Source organism: Chinchilla lanigera, unplaced genomic scaffold, assembly GCF_000276665.1.
Source record: "Chinchilla lanigera isolate Chin_1 unplaced genomic scaffold, ChiLan1.0 scaffold00128, whole genome shotgun sequence".
NCBI classification, from domain to species: Eukaryota; Metazoa; Chordata; class Mammalia; order Rodentia; family Chinchillidae; genus Chinchilla; species Chinchilla lanigera.
The window spans coordinates 2,723,976-2,741,594 of NW_004955529.1; the positions used below are offsets into that span (position 1 = coordinate 2,723,976).

At 37.1% G+C, this 17,619-nt stretch overlaps 1 protein-coding gene across 1 annotated transcript; it reads left to right on the forward strand.

Annotated features, from left to right (window-relative positions):
- Positions 1 to 2,145: 2,145 nt before the first annotated feature.
- Positions 2,146 to 3,336, forward strand: Pou3f4 (POU class 3 homeobox 4). Its single transcript, XM_005410076.2, has one exon. The coding sequence runs from the start codon at positions 2,158 to 2,160 to the stop codon at positions 3,241 to 3,243; it is 1,086 nt and encodes a 361-aa protein (XP_005410133.1). The 5' UTR covers positions 2,146 to 2,157; the 3' UTR covers positions 3,244 to 3,336.
- The last annotated feature ends 14,283 nt before the right edge of the window (positions 3,337 to 17,619 follow it).

Below are 17,619 nucleotides of genomic sequence, written 5' to 3' on the forward strand. Positions count from 1 at the left end.
TGCTTGATTTTTAACAAATTGTTATTTTTTTGGGAAACAGACGTTCAGGCATAAATGAGACTGAATTCTTGCAAAGGAAGATCCACACACTTGGCAGTAAGAAATGAGATTCCACTACAGAAAAGAAAAGAGTCAGAGACAGGAGGACAGAGAAAGAGTACACATGCACAGAGAAGAGGGAGGGATGAAGAGAAAGGAGAGAGAGGACAAATCTAGTTCTAGTTTAAAAGTATATCAGCCCTTAGAGTACAACATCCATAAATGAAGGTACACTTTCCATGAGGGAGCAGGGAGAGACTAGCTAGAAGATGGCAAATGATTCTGTCTGCCCAAAATTATTAAGTGTTTATTTTTTTAAGGTCAAAATAAAGAAGTAGATCTCAACAGCATGCCAGGTTTTCCTGCCTAATAAACACATTTTCATTTATTAATATCAGTTCCTGACCTCTCATAAGAAATCAATAATTCCAAAAGAAATAGATTTTCTTTAGTTATATAAAGGAACGGCAGAATAAGCTCACCTTGGATTTTTTTTTTCATTTTCTTGCATTTCCTTCAGATCAGTCTTCTTAGAGAAACTAATGCCTTAATGACTTTCTGGTGGCTGCAAGCCTTCTTTTATTTCTGCTAAATATATGAAAATGTATGCAAATTTAAATCAAGCTTAACCTAGGAGCTCTTGCAATATATTTAATGGAATTTCAAACCAATAAGGGAACTCTGATGCCGTTTTCGGGAAGTGCAGATATAATTATGCAGCAAGGTCACCTTCACAATTATAAAACGTAAAGTAATTTGTTTTAAACTTCAGATTTTGTGTTTGGTATCAGGTTGTTGCATTTCTGTTGCTAGAAAGATTTAAAATCTTTGCATTTCTCTGAACTCTGCTTCTGAGGGAAGTCCTTTTATGGGGCTTTGCAGCACAGGGACTTGCCATTCTGTAACAAGTCTTCCTTCTCTTTTCTTCTACGTAAAGTGTAAAGATAGTTCTGTTTTTCAAGCTTCATAGGGAAGAAAGGATGAGCAGTACTTGAAGCCAAATAGCCCAGTGTCTCTCTGAATTTCGTGGATACAGTAAATGATTGATATTTCTTCATTTTGGCAGGAGGTAGGGTGAGTGAATATTTTCAACAATTTTCCAAGAGGACTGCGTCAGACAAGGAGTTCTGAACGTTCTGCCGCACACCTTTCGGGAGTGTGGTAAGTGTGAGTAAGGAGTGTTGTCTTCAGCAGTGCCTTTCACAAAAGTTGTGGGACCCCTCGTGGGAACTGATATGTAGCAATAATAAAGCAAAGCTTCCAGTTGACAAAATGAATTGGGAAGCAAACTTCACAATAATTGCATTTTTGCCACTATCACATTAAATTTTAAATTTCTGAGAATCTTTCAATTCTTTATGCCTAAATCTCTCTTTTTTTGTTTTTCTTTTTCAGAAGACACAAGGTATCAATTTCTTAGATTCTTTCAGATCTTGGGATCTAATTTTTTATAAATGATAAAATGAACTAAATAAAATAGACTGAAATGGTTCTTACGGGAATAATGAATTCATTGATTTACGCTCTTATAAAATAAGATTGATTTTTGCTCAAAGTTTGTAAAGGCTGTTTGTTTTGTAGTCCCTGACACACATTAACCCAGAAGGCTGAGTCGGAAAAATCTGTATACACTAAGATCATAAGGACATATAAACTTGTTTTATTTTTTCTTTTTTCTCTTTATGTTAATCTAAATAAATCAAAAATAGTTTTAAAACGCCAATTTGCCACCTCGCTCCCCGCTCTGTCCATATATACAGCTCTCCTCCTTCTTCCTCCACCACAAACACCCGCTGGGGAGGGGGATCTGAGAAAGGGTTAACCAAAAGAACCGCCGCCGCTCTGCTAGGCAGCCAATAGAGCCCAAAGAGTGATTCACTTCCTGCTTGGGTCTCACAGAAACTCGTGAGCTTCGCCAGCCTAATTTGGAAAGCAAGTTCGGCCTACCGTGACACCATTGGCTGTGCTCACTCTTGGCGAGGCCGAGATGCCCTGCAATTGGCTAACGTGGGTGCCAGTAACCCGTGCTGGCGGCTTTGGCTCCCCCGCACCGTAGATGTCAAAGGCTGAAGCTGCTCCCTTTGCCACATTATTACTAGTAGGGGATCCTCACAGACCATGGCCACAGCTGCTTCGAATCCCTACAGCATTCTCAGTTCCAGCTCCCTGGTCCATGCGGACTCCGCGGGCATGCAGCAGGGGAGTCCTTTCCGCAATCCTCAGAAACTTCTGCAAAGTGATTACTTGCAAGGAGTTCCAGGCAATGGGCATCCCCTGGGGCATCACTGGGTGACCAGTCTGAGCGACGGGGGCCCATGGTCTTCCACACTGGCCACTAGCCCTCTGGACCAGCAGGACGTGAAGCCCGGGCGCGAAGACCTGCAACTGGGTGCGATCATTCATCACCGATCACCACATGTAGCACACCACTCACCGCACACTAACCACCCGAACGCCTGGGGGGCAAGCCCTGCTCCAAACCCGTCCATCACCTCAAGCGGCCAGCCCCTCAACGTGTATTCCCAGCCAGGCTTCACGGTGAGCGGCATGCTAGAGCAAGGTGGACTCACCCCACCACCAGCCGCAGCCTCCACACAGAGCCTGCACCCAGTACTCCGGGAGCCCCAGGACCACAGCGAACTGGGCTCTCACCACTGCCAGGACCACTCCGACGAGGAGACGCCAACCTCTGACGAATTGGAACAGTTCGCCAAACAGTTCAAACAAAGAAGAATCAAATTGGGTTTTACGCAGGCTGACGTGGGGCTGGCGCTGGGTACACTGTATGGTAACGTGTTCTCACAGACCACTATCTGCAGGTTCGAGGCCTTGCAGTTGAGCTTCAAGAACATGTGCAAGCTGAAGCCCCTGCTGAATAAGTGGCTGGAGGAAGCGGATTCGTCCACAGGGAGCCCAACAAGTATTGACAAGATCGCTGCCCAGGGCCGCAAGCGCAAGAAGAGAACCTCCATTGAGGTGAGTGTCAAGGGCGTTCTGGAGACGCATTTCCTCAAGTGTCCCAAGCCTGCAGCACAGGAGATCTCCTCGCTGGCAGACAGCCTCCAGTTGGAGAAAGAAGTGGTGCGTGTCTGGTTCTGTAATAGAAGACAAAAAGAGAAAAGAATGACTCCACCAGGCGATCAACAGCCACATGAGGTTTATTCGCAAACGGTGAAAACAGACACGTCGTGCCACGATCTCTGACTGGAGGAAACCAGCAGACGGCCAGCCGCACTGGGAGCAGAGCGGATTTCTCTCCTTCTCACTCTCTTCCTCTGATTCCTCTCATTATACCATTCTTTATTCTCTCTCTCTCTCTGTCTCTCTCTCTGTCTCTCTCTCTGTCTCTCTCTCTCTCTCTCTCTCTCTCTCTCTCTCTCTCTCTCTCTCTCTCTCTCTCTCTCTCTCTCTGATTCTAATGTTGAAAAAGGAAACACACGCACTCATATTCAGGCTTCTCAACAATGGTACCAAGTTATATTAAAGAGTCCAGGTGGGGACCTCACATTCCCTGCTGCCTGGGCAATTTCCTTCCAATCTTTTTGCTGGTCAATACATATTGTTTACCGAGTAAGGTTTGTTTTGTCGCTCCTCTCTAGGAAGAGCAAAGAGTGGGGTAACGTTGGGGTAGGGGTGGGGTGGGAAGACAGATGTGTGCCTCTGAATAACCTTTCAGCGCCTTGGTTATAGCAGCTGTATTTCAGGTGAAATCTGTTTTACAATAGAGTAGTTTTGCATTTTTAAGAACTTCTATAGCGTTTCTAAATGTCTACGGTGTTTTACTACAAGCTGTACACAATATTTGTGAGATAATTTGTATCTAATCGACCACTCCACATTATTATTGCTATTATTATTCCGTCATTGAGCTGATGGTTTTTTAATTGCTTAGAATAGGAGGAGGCTGGGAAGAAGGAGGGAAATGCCTACCCACCCACACCAAAATCTGTACGGAGAGGAGAGGGTATAACGGAAAGAGTTGTTGATGAGAATATTCGTTATTTTCCCCCGGGAGTGGAGTGCCTAGGATGGGCAGAATAGGCAACCTGATTAGGTTTGCAAACTAGCGCGAAGTAGGAGAGGCATCTCGGAGCTTTCTGCCCTCTGTTTTGGAACTGTAGAGCCCCCAAGGCTACCACAGCTGAAATCCCGATGTCGGAGGATTCCGCTGTGGCGCCTAGCAAAAAGAGATGATCTGAGCGATCAGAAAGGTTTTGCACCGGAGTCTTGGATACCTGCCAGCTGATCTCTACACAGGCCTCCAGCCTAGCAAGATCGACTGCTCGCAGGACCCATCTCGGCTCTCCGGGACTTTGTCTTCACAAGGGATTGCTTTCGGTGAGAAAAAGACGACGCGGAGAAGCTAACGCCTGAACGCGCCAGCGCCTCCCGGTTGAGTTCACCTCCAGTTTAAAACCCGCTCTCTGTGTGAGAAGCCCTCAGGGAAGGGTGGTCTGGAGTGGGCGGACGGGCACTCCGTTCGGTGCAGAACCTCGATGGAGTGATCGGCGAAGTTCACGGGGATTTTAGCCCAGCCGGTACCTCTTGTCTCTAGTGTATATACACTGTCTGCGAGTGCGCTCTTAGCTGTTTCTTGATTCTGACAAGTACAGCTGGTGGAAGCGCAAGAGAAGATCGACCAAGCTAGCCAGCGCCGGGGCACTGGGTTCCAGCTTTTTTATCTCTCGGTGCGTAAGTGTCTGTGAGTGTGTGCCTACGTGCGCGTGCAAACGTGTGTGTAGATAGCTATGAGTATCGTATTACTGTATACGAAAAAAACTACAAAAAATTTGCTAGGTTATGTAGGGATCCCAAAAATATACAGTTGCTGTGGCTTTATTGCCAGCTCTCATGTCCACATGCCAGATTCACAGGTGCACCTCACTCCCAAGAAGCTCACGTGTGCTGGGCGGGCCGAGAATGCCACAATCAGTTGTCTCTGGTACTTGGCAGAGGGCTCCTCATGCCGGGCTTGTCGCCAAATTAGCCTCTGGGAGTAGCGGCAGTAGACAAAGCTTCAAACTACCTAAGGACCAGAAAGCCTTGGGCCCTTGTCGGAAGGCAATACCATAGGCTGCCAGGCCTCTGGTTCAGCACACTGTGTTTCCCCAGCTGCAGGTCAAAATCATTTATTCAAATTCCAGACCTTTTTACTCTTTTTGTCAAGCCTCTTAATTCTGTAGGTAATTAGATTTCAATTCTGGGATTGAATTTTCCATATTGGGTTCATGTTTCACAAACTCTTTTGTTTTTTGTTTTGTTTGTTTCTATCTAGATTTTTCTTTACAGTTAAATGGTATAGTCAAACCTAAGTTAACCCAAATATTTCAGCCGACTTTATAATTGTACAGTTTTGTATATTAAACGTTTTGAAGTTATTAATTTAAAAAGATCATTTAGTTTATTCATTTAGTAACTGATGTATAATAAACGCTATTTTCATTAAGAGTTGCTTTTTCAACTATTTTATTCAAATTGCCTATTGCCATTGCCAACAATTATTTATTTTCAATAAATTTTGCATTGTGTTTTAAGAGGAAGTTCTTTCAAAGATGAGTTGGGTTTCAAAAAGAAAACAATTCGCGGTAATGTTTGATGTGAACAGTTTTAGTCAAGGGATTTATATTTACACAATATTTTATTGTTGTGAAGATTAAAAAGGTTTAAATAAAACATTTTTCCAAAAAATTACATCAGTTTTATTCTGCTGGCCTTATTATGTGCTGTTTGAAGAGGAGCATTTAAGCAGAGGCATGTTCTGGGTGAGCAGCACTCTGATTTGCTTCAGGTTAGAAATCCTTACTCTGGTTTTGATTCTTGCTTTTCTTCCTCTGACTTTTGGCCTTTCAGCACAGCTCTGAAATACACTGGCACACACAAGCAGAGTTGTTCTTGTGCTCATGCACGCGCTTAAACCACATATACACACTGAATGGTGAGAAAACATGTGGGGAAGGTTAGGACCAGCGTTTTCCCTTGGTGCACCACCCTTCTTCCTACCTACTCCTGTGGGGTGCCCTTCTGGTGAGACTCTATTCTCTTCAAGAGGGATTGGAAGATGATTACATGTAAGCGTGTTTTCCTTCTTAAGTCCTTCCCTGAGCTCAGGTGCCTGAATGAACTTATTTTGCCCAAGGAAGCTGAATTTTATCCCTCCTATCTGAGTTTTGGACAAAATACAAAGATTACATGGAGTCCTTTGGGAGAAATTTTGATTTCTTACACTCTTCTTTCCACTCCTACAAACAATTTCAACTATATTATTTGGTTTCATAAGAACTTCTATAAAACAAGAAATTGTTACTTGAGGTAGTACCTGAAGAATAATTTCCCATGTGTGAAGCAGTCAGTTTGAAACTTCTGTCTGTAAAAATATGCAGGAATGCCTTATCTAACTTTTTGTACATATGAAACAACAAACAGGAGATTTAACTGTAGTTTTTCAGCTGTAAATACCTTCTCAACTCATACTATGAAGTAGATGTTTTCCATTAGGCAAAGCAAACTTATTTAATCAATTAAGTAGGTAATAATTATCACATGTAATGTTTTGCATTTTCAGTTTGCCTAATCAGGTACAAATGCATGGTACTCTGTACACGTATCTGTGTTGTTTATGAAATATCCAACATGTTCTGTGAATACTTATAGACATACTCCTTTCATAAGTAATACTGATTTTTTTGCACTACTGATTTAATCCTGGGCCTTTACACTGAGCTACATTCTAGTCCTTTCTTTAAAATTTTTATTTCAGGAGGGGGTTTTGCAAAGTCCCAAGTTATGCAAGCTGGTTTCCTAGTTGTGGCCTTCCTCTCTTAGCTTTCCAAAATTCTGGGGTTATTGATTTTATACAGATGTATCTACAACTACAAAACCCATAATAGTAAATCTGTGGTTTCATTTTTTTATACCAACTAACCTCCTACACCTTCAATTTAATTAGAAATTTGAATTAATTTACATTTTTTCTTACTACTATGCATAAAAACAACTTAAAGTGAATCTTGAATATTTTACTGGAGACATAGGCAAATATTTCAGTATTTATTTATACAAATAGATATAGACATACATATACATAGACACATCACTCTTTGGAGTGTTTTTCATATATATATATATATATATTATTACTGTTTTATATTTTAAATATGCTTATCACGATTGATTCCTTCATTGCCTCTTTTATTTTTCCTAAAATATATCCCAAGCTTAATTGGCTTTTATGATGACATTCTTATCAATCTTTTGTATCATGAATATAATATTCTCATTAAATATCAGATACTGTGGAAGCTTCTGCCTGGGGCTTGGGCTTGTATTGAAGTTGCTGCTATTCCTACTCCCAACTAAGGCCTTTGTAGGAGAGGCAGCTTTGTCCTTGGTTTCTCTCAGGGTTTCACAACAGTAGTTCTCTCTCCTGAAATAATAATTGATGGGTTCAAAAAGCAGAGAGATAGACCTTTCACATATGGGAGGGAGATCCAGAGATGGAGGTAGGGGGAGGGAGTAGAGAGAGGAGAGGGGGAAGTAAAAATAATTAGGATGTGTGAAGTACATGTACCAACTCTCCACAATGAATGCAAACATTATATACTAGAAACATGTAGTATTAAAAACAATAATAATTATCAATATACTGAAGGCAAAAGCATTTCACCCTCATCAGCAAATCAAACCAATAAAAACTTGAGAAGTTGTAGAGGGGTGCAGGATATGAAAAAGTGAGTACACATATGCTACACGTATATAAACAAAGTAAAATATGTAAATCAGGTATTTATATGTATATAGACAGGGTTGTCTTTATACTGGTGGCTCCCTTCCTGACTAGTAAAAGTGAAATAAGTTCTTAAATTTTACCTTGTATTTTTCCAACAAGAGAGGAGAAATATTATCCCTGGAAATTATTTGCCTACCTTTAGAAAGAAAAGGGTGTGGGACCTACTGCCTAAATTAGCACAGGATGTGTGCTTGTCTTTAACAGAGTAAAATAATGCTCCCTTGGAAATATTTAACATTCAGCTATTTTCCTTGGTTCCAAGTCAGGCTGCTGTTGATGTTGCAATGTCTGTAGGTTATAAGTAAAATGTACACTGTGAATTTCATTTAAAATATTTTTTTCAGGAAAGAGCAGAGGGGAATGAGAATAGAAAATCGTTAGAGGTTGAAAAGTACTTTTGCGAAGAAAAAATGTATTTTTCAACCTGTCAGACTTTTAAAAGACACATGGAATCTCAGAATTGTGAAAATTATTTCTATGACTTGCTACTTCATAATTCAAACATGACATTTTCAAAATATCTGTGAGGCTTTCAAAAAAAATCATTGAAAGAAAAACAAGTGCAAAGTAGATTAATATCACTCACATTCAATCGTTCTGTAATTTCTAAGAGTAGATTTTTCTTTATACATGCCTTCAGGTAGTGATTTTAAAATAATCCTCCAGTTTATTCACTTACAGATGTTAATTTTTAAAGCATTAAGTAAATCAAATATAAAATATATCTGAAATCAATTGAAATTTTAAATAAATAAGATGAATTGAAAGAACCTATTCTTAAGACTACTATTAGTGCAACATTTCAAAATTAGAGAATTATATAAAAATTACTGTCTCAAAAACCAAATTAACTTCTATGACCTCTAAGAAAGAGAGGGGGAGTCAGCTACAAGTATCCAAAATACTACCTCTGTAAACTGAATCCACAAAACTAAATGTTTCACTATTCCAATACCAAAATATGTTAGGTCATTTTGCTTTCTTTCACAAATATAAGTAGAGAATATATAGAATTTTCACCTATTTACACATTATCTAACTCAGTAGATCGAATGTCAGGTTCTCTTTAGAACACTATTTGTTACCAAGGAATTTTGTTTTTATAAAATGGGTTGATCTTGGATGCCTTCCAAGGAAGCTGGCTTATTCAAGTACCAAAAGGGCCTTATTATGAGATGGCCTTGTCTTGTACATAAGGAGATATAGGACACATTTCATTGGGGTCCTTAGGAAACTCCATCAATATTTACTGTAAATATATATTGACACATACCCCAAACCATAAACATGCTCCCCCCCTTCTCCTTCACCTTGCCCACACACACACACACACACACACACACACACAGAGGCAGCACTAAAACAGATTATCCTCAAAGCAGAAAAAAAGAGTTTGACTTATTTACAAATACTTTAGGTGTGTCTTTTATCTCTCCAGCTTCCCAACAGCTTCACAAGTTGTATCCATATTATTCTAGAATATCCATTTGAAACGAAAATAAAATTCTTTCTAACTCTTCCATTATGTATTAAATATCAAAGACCTAGGTTAAGTAATCTTCTCTCCAACTCCAACACACACACACACACACACACACACACACCACTGAGTTGAATGCATACAAATATTATCTTCTAAACAATGTCTACATCAGATATCACTGGAAAGAAACAGTCATAAAAACATTTTTAATATTCATTGTTTCTCATCTTCCCTAGTTATTTTTCACATATTAAAAACTCCCACCCTAGTATGGCTGATAATCTTTAATGTTTGTCCTGAATGGAAATTAGCCAGTACTGTCCTTTTACAGTCATAGAAAAGCTTGCTATAAATGTTTGAAAAGTGTTTGTTGATGTTCTCCTTACACAGATCAATGCTTAGAAGAAAATTTTAACATAATTTATACTTTATGAAAGATTTTTCTTTCCTATTCTTCAGTTTTGCCAAAGAAATCCACAGAGAGATATCCATGTCATCTGCAAAAAGCACTGCTTTCATATCCTATTTTTAAAGTACAGAAGACAGAGTGGCTGTGAGTCAGGGACTGTAGATCATTTGGCTTAAAATGTCATATGATTCCAAGCTGCAGAAAGAACCATCTGAGTGGACTCATTTTGAAGAGGAATATTATTTTTCTTAATGTCTTACAATTTATTTACTACCTATAGAGTTGTTGCTAGTATTCATATTCATTAATATCATTTTTAAAAAAACATATTGTCACAGAAACTTTTTAATATATGCATATACAAAAGATCAAGATCAAATTTAGAGGTCTATGTCCTGAAAAAGTATACTTAAAAATGTCAGATTTGTGAGCTATATTGGCACAATCAGTAACTGTTTTTATTGAGGACCGTGTACAGTAGCCACTCTTAAGAAATAAGGATTGATTCACTATCTAGTGAAGAGTCATTCTCTACAATTTTATTTTATCATGCTAGAAAAGTAGAATGTGCTTAATCTAAAATCCTTAATTCTGAGACTTTAATTGAATTGAGTGGTTGAAATTCTAAATAAACACACCTTTGTTAATCTTTTATTTTCCATTTTATTTTCTCAGAATGAAAAACCCAATTTCCTCCAGATTTTATGCCAAAATTATACCAACAAAAATAAATTTAAAATAAATAAAAGGGCAAAAAAGATAACTTTTCAAGTAGCACTTTTATCTCCTCCTGAGTTCTGTCATCATCACTGTCCATAGATGAGTGGGCAGTCTTGGCTTTCTGGATGATTCCCACCAGTCTTCTTAGGTCAGATCTAAAGAAAGTTCTACGCAGCAGACTGTAGGACAAACAGCCTACAGCCAATCCCGAGAGCTCTAGGCTTTCATCTACAGTGGACCTTCAATGGATAAGATCAAGTCCTGTACAGCAGTACTTTACCCCTTAGTGCTCTGCCTATGTTTGTTCTTGTTTGAGGTCTTCTACTGAGTTAGAAAACTTAACAAGTTTTATTTTCACTGGATTAAAAATACATTTGTAAGCTGAATATTTTCAAAATTGCTGAGTTGGACTTCTTTTACTTTTATGAACTTGCTTTGTGCATCAGGATTGCATGTTGTACTGTTGCGCTTCTGCATGATTTTGAGAACTCACATATTGAAGAATTTTAAGTAAAGACAAGAATACTCTTTGATTTATGTACTACCTTTCTTCTGTAGGGATCCTTAAGGACTTTAGAAATAATATATATTCTATACCTTGAAACAGGCAATGTGCACTTCACAAAAACTTATCAGTTCAAATCACAAAATGGGCACACTCATTCTTGGAAAAAAACCTCATTAATATTTATAGGGATCCTGCGCACAGTTGAAAAGCACTATGTGCTATGGGTTTCATTCATTACTGTGTACGAGTATGAAAGTGCATGGCCTCACATCCCAAAGAAATCAAAGCCTACACTTTACACTTACGTCATTCAGGCAAAGAAGGGGAAATATAACAAACGGACAAATATTGATTATAATATGTTCAATCTATCTTTACGCTTTTTGGAAAAAACATTTACTTTGATAATTGAAAGACCAGAGATACTCAAAAGTAATTGTTCTCCTCACATATGTTATATTTTAAATAAAAATAATTACAAGTATTTGTAGCAAATGTTTTTATGTAAAAATCATCAATTTTAAAATTATCCTGCAGATGCTTATTACACACATGCAGGCACACTCATAAGTATAATATATATTTAGGATGATCATACTCTGGTTTATTGCTTTAGAAGTAATAATTGAACTGTCTGAAATTAATAACCATGATCTCAGTAAAATGCCCCATTATCCACATTTCAGTCTGTGGTTTTGTGAAAATGACCAAGATATTCATATAACGATGGTGGGCAGGTGTTGATATGTTTTCAATGAATTAAGGCAAAAGGGGGTTCTCAGGAGATATCCTTATTTGCTTAGTAGAGACTAATTTACTCTCTGCTCACTTTTAGACCTTTAGACAAAGGTAGGCGATATAACAGGTCAAATCCGCTTCAGTGAAGGGAATACACATAATACTGTCATTACCTCCTGATAATATTCAAGCAGGTTTTTTTTTTTTTAGTTTCTGAAAACCATACCAAAGTTCAACTTACCTGCAATAAATCTCTGTATTTATTAGAAAATATTTGTGCTTTAAGTTCTTTGTACCCCCGACCCTGTTCCATGCCTCTGGCTGTCAGAATTTTACACTACAGGCTCAAAGCTCAGTGTGAAATTAAGAAATGACAACAAAGGTGCAACATAAATAATAGCTTAAAACTAATCTCCACTCTTCCACATACAAACATAAGAATTTCAAAACCCAACAGTTTTTCCTGAATAAATATGCTCATATTTCTTTCACAAGTTTCTAGAATTAAAATAGTGATGACATTCAATTTAACAAACATTCATTGAGTGTGTACTATGCACAAGACATGGTTGAGATGAGCTGTGAAAAGTATAGAGTGAGAAAGGAATATTGCTTTGGAAATCTAACTATCCCTAGGGTAAGATAGGAATGAGACAGACATTCAGTTGTTAATTAAATTACTACTATTGTCAGTGTAGGTCCCACTATTCTATTTTTAGGGTTACTTTTTTATAATACACATCCATACTCAACTATAACGTTTCTTTGTGCTATTTTAATAATATTATGCAATGCTTTGGAGGTATATTCAATTGCAAGTTGACTTATATGTCTATACATTAAGTCTTTTTTTGCAAGTTCATATCACTGAACTTAGATCTGCATAGCTGGAATTCTTTTGTGGAATGTGTGGAACTTTTTAAAAAAGAGATAACTTGTGGAAACATATTGCAAGCTTGTAAAAATTACTTCCCATTTATTTCCTCTATACTTAGAAAACTCAGGATAAATGAGAGGTAACCTGAGCAATGTCATCTCTTCCCCTCCACTTATTCTCTGCTCCTGTCCTATAACTGGAATAGTCTGTCTCACAGTTCTGCATCTAGTAAGTTATGTTTGAGTTAAGGAGGAGGGAAAGCCTCACCAGGTGCTAGAAATCAGACTTCAAAGCAAAATGATTCTATTTGATATTTCCACTTTCCACTATGGATTTCATTGTATGAGATCTATGATGTAGTAAAAGCACTAGGCAAAGATAGTGAAGAAAAATATATTTGCAGAGCAGAAATTACCAGTGGAAAATTTAAGGGTTTTACGACTTAAAACAAGGGAGGAAAACTGTTAGTAGTATCGATAAGAGCTTTTTGAAACCAAATTGTTCCCAGCTAGAAGTTGTTCTCAATGCTATTTTCAGTAGTGTCTTTCTGTTGGCAAGTATTGAATGAATTTATGTCTATGTATTCAGCAATCTGAAGGGGAAATGGCTTGATATTTAAAATGTGACTATTTAATTGACTTTTTAGAATGATTTTCAAAGCTTCGTGTAACTTGTTTCTTTAACAAAAACTCATTAAGCATAGAATGCATTCCGTTTTCTTTTTTCTTTATAAACTTTTTACATTTTTGAAATACATTCAGCAAAGCAAAGCTTGCAGCACTGTTTTAAAATTTCCAATTATTTTAGAGAAATATGCTCAGTGTGAAATATGTTCCCCAACACTGATAAAAGAAATTATCAGAGGAAAAGTTAAATCATTCTCAATTGCCCTGCATTTACTGTCTTAACTCAGAGTAATGAGATGCAAGACAATCCTTATCTTAGAGAAAAGGGATAAAAACATAGTAGATAATCTTATGACCATGCTGATTTCCTAACTAAACCTTCCAGGACAGACTTACCACTGCTGTCAGTCATGCTTTTTCATGAACAAAGATAACCTGGAGTAGAACCACATCAGTACAATAGTGAGCAGTGTTCCAATGGGAATGAATGAGCAAACGTCTTTTGGATTTGTCAAAAGTCAACTCGGATGTATTTATGTTAATATTGTGGTCACAGTATAATACCATAGTTTTCAAAGATATTATTACTGGGGAAAAAGGGAAAAGGTACACAGGTGTTTTTGTATTATTTACTATGCCTACAAACATCTATGATTAGCTCTAGAAAAATTTTAATTTAAAATAATCAAGGCATGTTAGGGATAGTAGAATACACCTATAATCCCAGCAGCTAGGGAGATTGAGGCAGAAAGGTCACAAATTTGACGCCATCCTGGGGAATTTAGCAAGATTCTTTCTCAAAATAAAAAAAAATAAATAAAAAGGAGTGTAAATTAAGTCAGTGCAAAGGCCCTGATTTCAGCCACAGTACCAAAACCATCAAAGTACAATATTAACAATTTAAAAACCTAAGTATAATTATTTTTCAATAATTTTCAGAATTCTATAATTTGATTAGTCATTTTGCCTGCTTTTCCCCACATTTTTGTTGTTATGTAAACAGAATCAGTGTGTGAATCAAAACGACCTATCCTGAGTTATTTTTGAACTTACAATAAGCTCTTACTTGGTACTTATACTTTCAATCTCTTATTAAGACACTAGAAATCCTGACTATCCACTGGGAAGGCTTTCTGATTGATTTGCAGTTTACTCTTCATTGAGATGACTGCTTGCAATTTTAGGCCAAACTCCAACCCAGGGAATAACAACCCAATTAAATGGGTAAATGAAAAATGACACATGGGGGAAATACGTTTTACAGATTTTAGAACTATCCTCTCATTCAATAAATATTTATTGAGCACCTATCATATACTGGATATTTAAAATCAATATCACTTTTGGAGACCTCTATTTTGTACTCTAAGGCATTTTCCTTGGTTTTGTATTCCAACTATTACTTTTAACTAGCTATGAAATATTGAAGAAGTCTTTTATTTATTATATGTATCTCAGTTTACTCACCTATAAAATGGAAATAATCCTTGTACTTAGTATATACTGTTCACTACAGGAACAAAATCAGTAGAAATATGTACAAATTATGCAAGGGGATTTATTATGTAGTTTTATAGAATTAAAAGTGGGAACACCTACAGTGACCCTCTGTGAGATTAGGGGAAGCATAGCCAAGCACCATCAGCATGCTGGAGAGAATGCAGCAACTGCATGGGGAAGAACAGAACAAAAAGGATCAAAGATGTAGCACCAGTCCAAGGTGGAAAGCCTGGATGTCAGTCTAGAGTTGCCATTGTGACTCAGCACTGGAAAGCTGAAGAAAACTGTAGTGTTTTATCCAAAGACAATGGAAAAGACTAGAGCTCTTCCAAAATGAGCATATTTCCTTCTTTTGTTACCACACTTTTCAAGTAGGGCTGTAATGAAAATTGCAAATACAAGCCATGCCCAATGTTTAGCTTGGTATTTGACTTATAGTAAAGACTCACTTGAAATTAGCTCTTATTTTTCTTCCTGTTTATTCCCCTTTTTCATCTTTTACATTATATTGAATATTGCAATATTGTTAAATTTTATTTAAATAGAGTTGAGAGAAAGTCTCTTTTTGGTAGTGACTACTGCAGAGTTTCACAACATTTTCTTCGACACTGAAACACACATGACAGTTGACATTCATATGAGCTACACAGTCAGTGTTCTTCCCATCGTTGTGTGCATTTCCCTGGACATTAACTCTAATACAAGAATTAGAGAGAGATATTATCTATACAACATAAAATCTGTTCTGATTTATTTATTGTAACAAGGCAAATGCATAAGACATAAACTTAGATATTGCAACAGCCATAATAATATACATTCTTTCTGACACACTTCAAGTACATTGAACACAATAATATATTCACACAGTATTTCAAAATTGCTGGTGTACAGATATGTCTATAGATTTTCCAACCCAAAGAATTAACAAGAAACATTGCTGTCAACCTTGCTAACATTTATAATCACTAATATGTCTCATTCTCATTAAGAAATTCGAAAGCATGTCCAATATAGACATTCCTACAAAAGAAGATTAAATGAGATTTTTGTGTTCACCATTACTTAGAAAAAAATCATATTAGCTATATTTGTGTATGTATTTCCAAATTAAATTCAAGATGGCTTCACTACACTTCTGAACATTTTATATGCTAGTTTGGAGAAAAAGCACCTGCACAAATTTGACCTGTTCTAGCTTTTTTTTTTTTTTTTGGTTTTTCTCTGGTACCAGGAACCGAACTCACGACCTTGCGCTTGGCAGGCAGGCGCTTTTGCCGCTGAGCTAAATCCCCAGCCCCGACCTGTTCTAGCTTTGTGTGATGTGACTCAATGCCCACCCTTATTTATCATGTTTACAGTCTCAGGAACCTGTAAAGATAAAGCAGGATGGGCCACCAATCAAAATGCACAATATTAAAAAGGTTAAAGTCTATGTTTATGAGTTTATTAGACGTTTACAGTTTTTCACAGACTGCACCGTGCATTAAAACTATTGAATCGCATTCTGGTAATAAACATTACAACAATCAAAAAAGTAGAAGAAATAATTCTATTCTGAGGGAAAAAATTTAATGACCATACAGAATGGCATATTATGTATTAATTTGTTCTCATTATAATAACTGCAAGAAAAATCGAAAATAATACAAATAAACCATTTAGTATGGTGGAGAAAAGAATTATTAGCGAACTATATTAAACTAAGTTTAAAAGTTCTAGTTCTTAGAGTGAAAAAGGTTCTTTGGAGGAAGGTGATAAAATTCTAAAAATCCATGAATGTATAACTATAAAAGAGGTGACTCTTTTTTAAATTTTCTTTCTTTTTTTTTTTTTGGTTTTGTTTTTCTGGTACCGGGAATCGAACTCATGACCTCGTGCTTGCCAGGCAGGTGCTGTGTTGCTGAGCCAAATCTCAAGCCCCTTTTCTAAATTTTCTAACCAAATATCAATAGCTGGTTTAAATTTCATTTGTTAAGTAATTGACATAAGAACATGTGCTATTATTTTTTATTTTATATTTATATATATTATTAATTGCCTGAATAATATCTTGAAGCATCTAGAGCATCACAACATAATTGTATGTTATATAAAACAAATTTTGTGTGATCTTTAGTCTAATGTTAGATTTTATAATACATAAAGAAAAATCACCTTTTGTGTATTATCCTTATCCAAATTAACTGTTTTTAGAATTTCTCCTGCAAGAAAAGTTAAATTTCCTTGGTGTAAATCAAACTACTAGACATCCACTGATACAATTTGGTTCTAAAATTTCCACCAACGAGCACATGTGCTAAAGGTTTAGTCCACAAAACACCAAAGATAGAGGAGGGGCTTTTGGAAAGTGATTGGATGATCAATGCTCTAACTTTATTACTAGATTTATCCAGTAATGAGTTTATAATTTGATGATGTTATTAGAATGTTATGGATATTTGGGAGGCAGACCGGAGTTAAAGGGAATGGAACATGCGTACATGACTTGGTGGACTGGATCTTGTCCCTGACTTGCTCCTTTCTGGGTATGCCACATCCTGTGCTTCCAGGCTGCTGGCAGGTGATCAGCTTTACTCCACCATGCCTACCTGCCATGGTATACTGAGTAGCCATGTGGCAGAAACAATGGAGCCTTGCCCATGACCTGAAACTGCCGAAATTGTGAGTTTAAGCAAATCTTTCCTTCTTTACTTTTATTTTCTTAGATATTTTGTCACACCAGTGGAAAGTTGACTGGCACGTCAGCTGTAGACATAGTAGCTTTGACGAAAAGATAGCAATCCTTTTGGATTTAAAAGAGATTTCAGTAAATATTCCCCATATTATTATAAATCCTAGCAAAAACAGTAATTCAAGACTTCTGTTTACCAGATGGGCTTCTTCTACAAGAGGAAAAGAAAGAGACATTTTAGAATTTTTGAAAACTGGTT

What these genes read in the sequence shown, in the direction of transcription:
- Pou3f4 (XM_005410076.2), top strand. Translation starts at nt 2,158, where the DNA reads ATGGCCACAGCTGCTTCGAATCCCTACAGCATTCTCAGTTCCAGCTCC.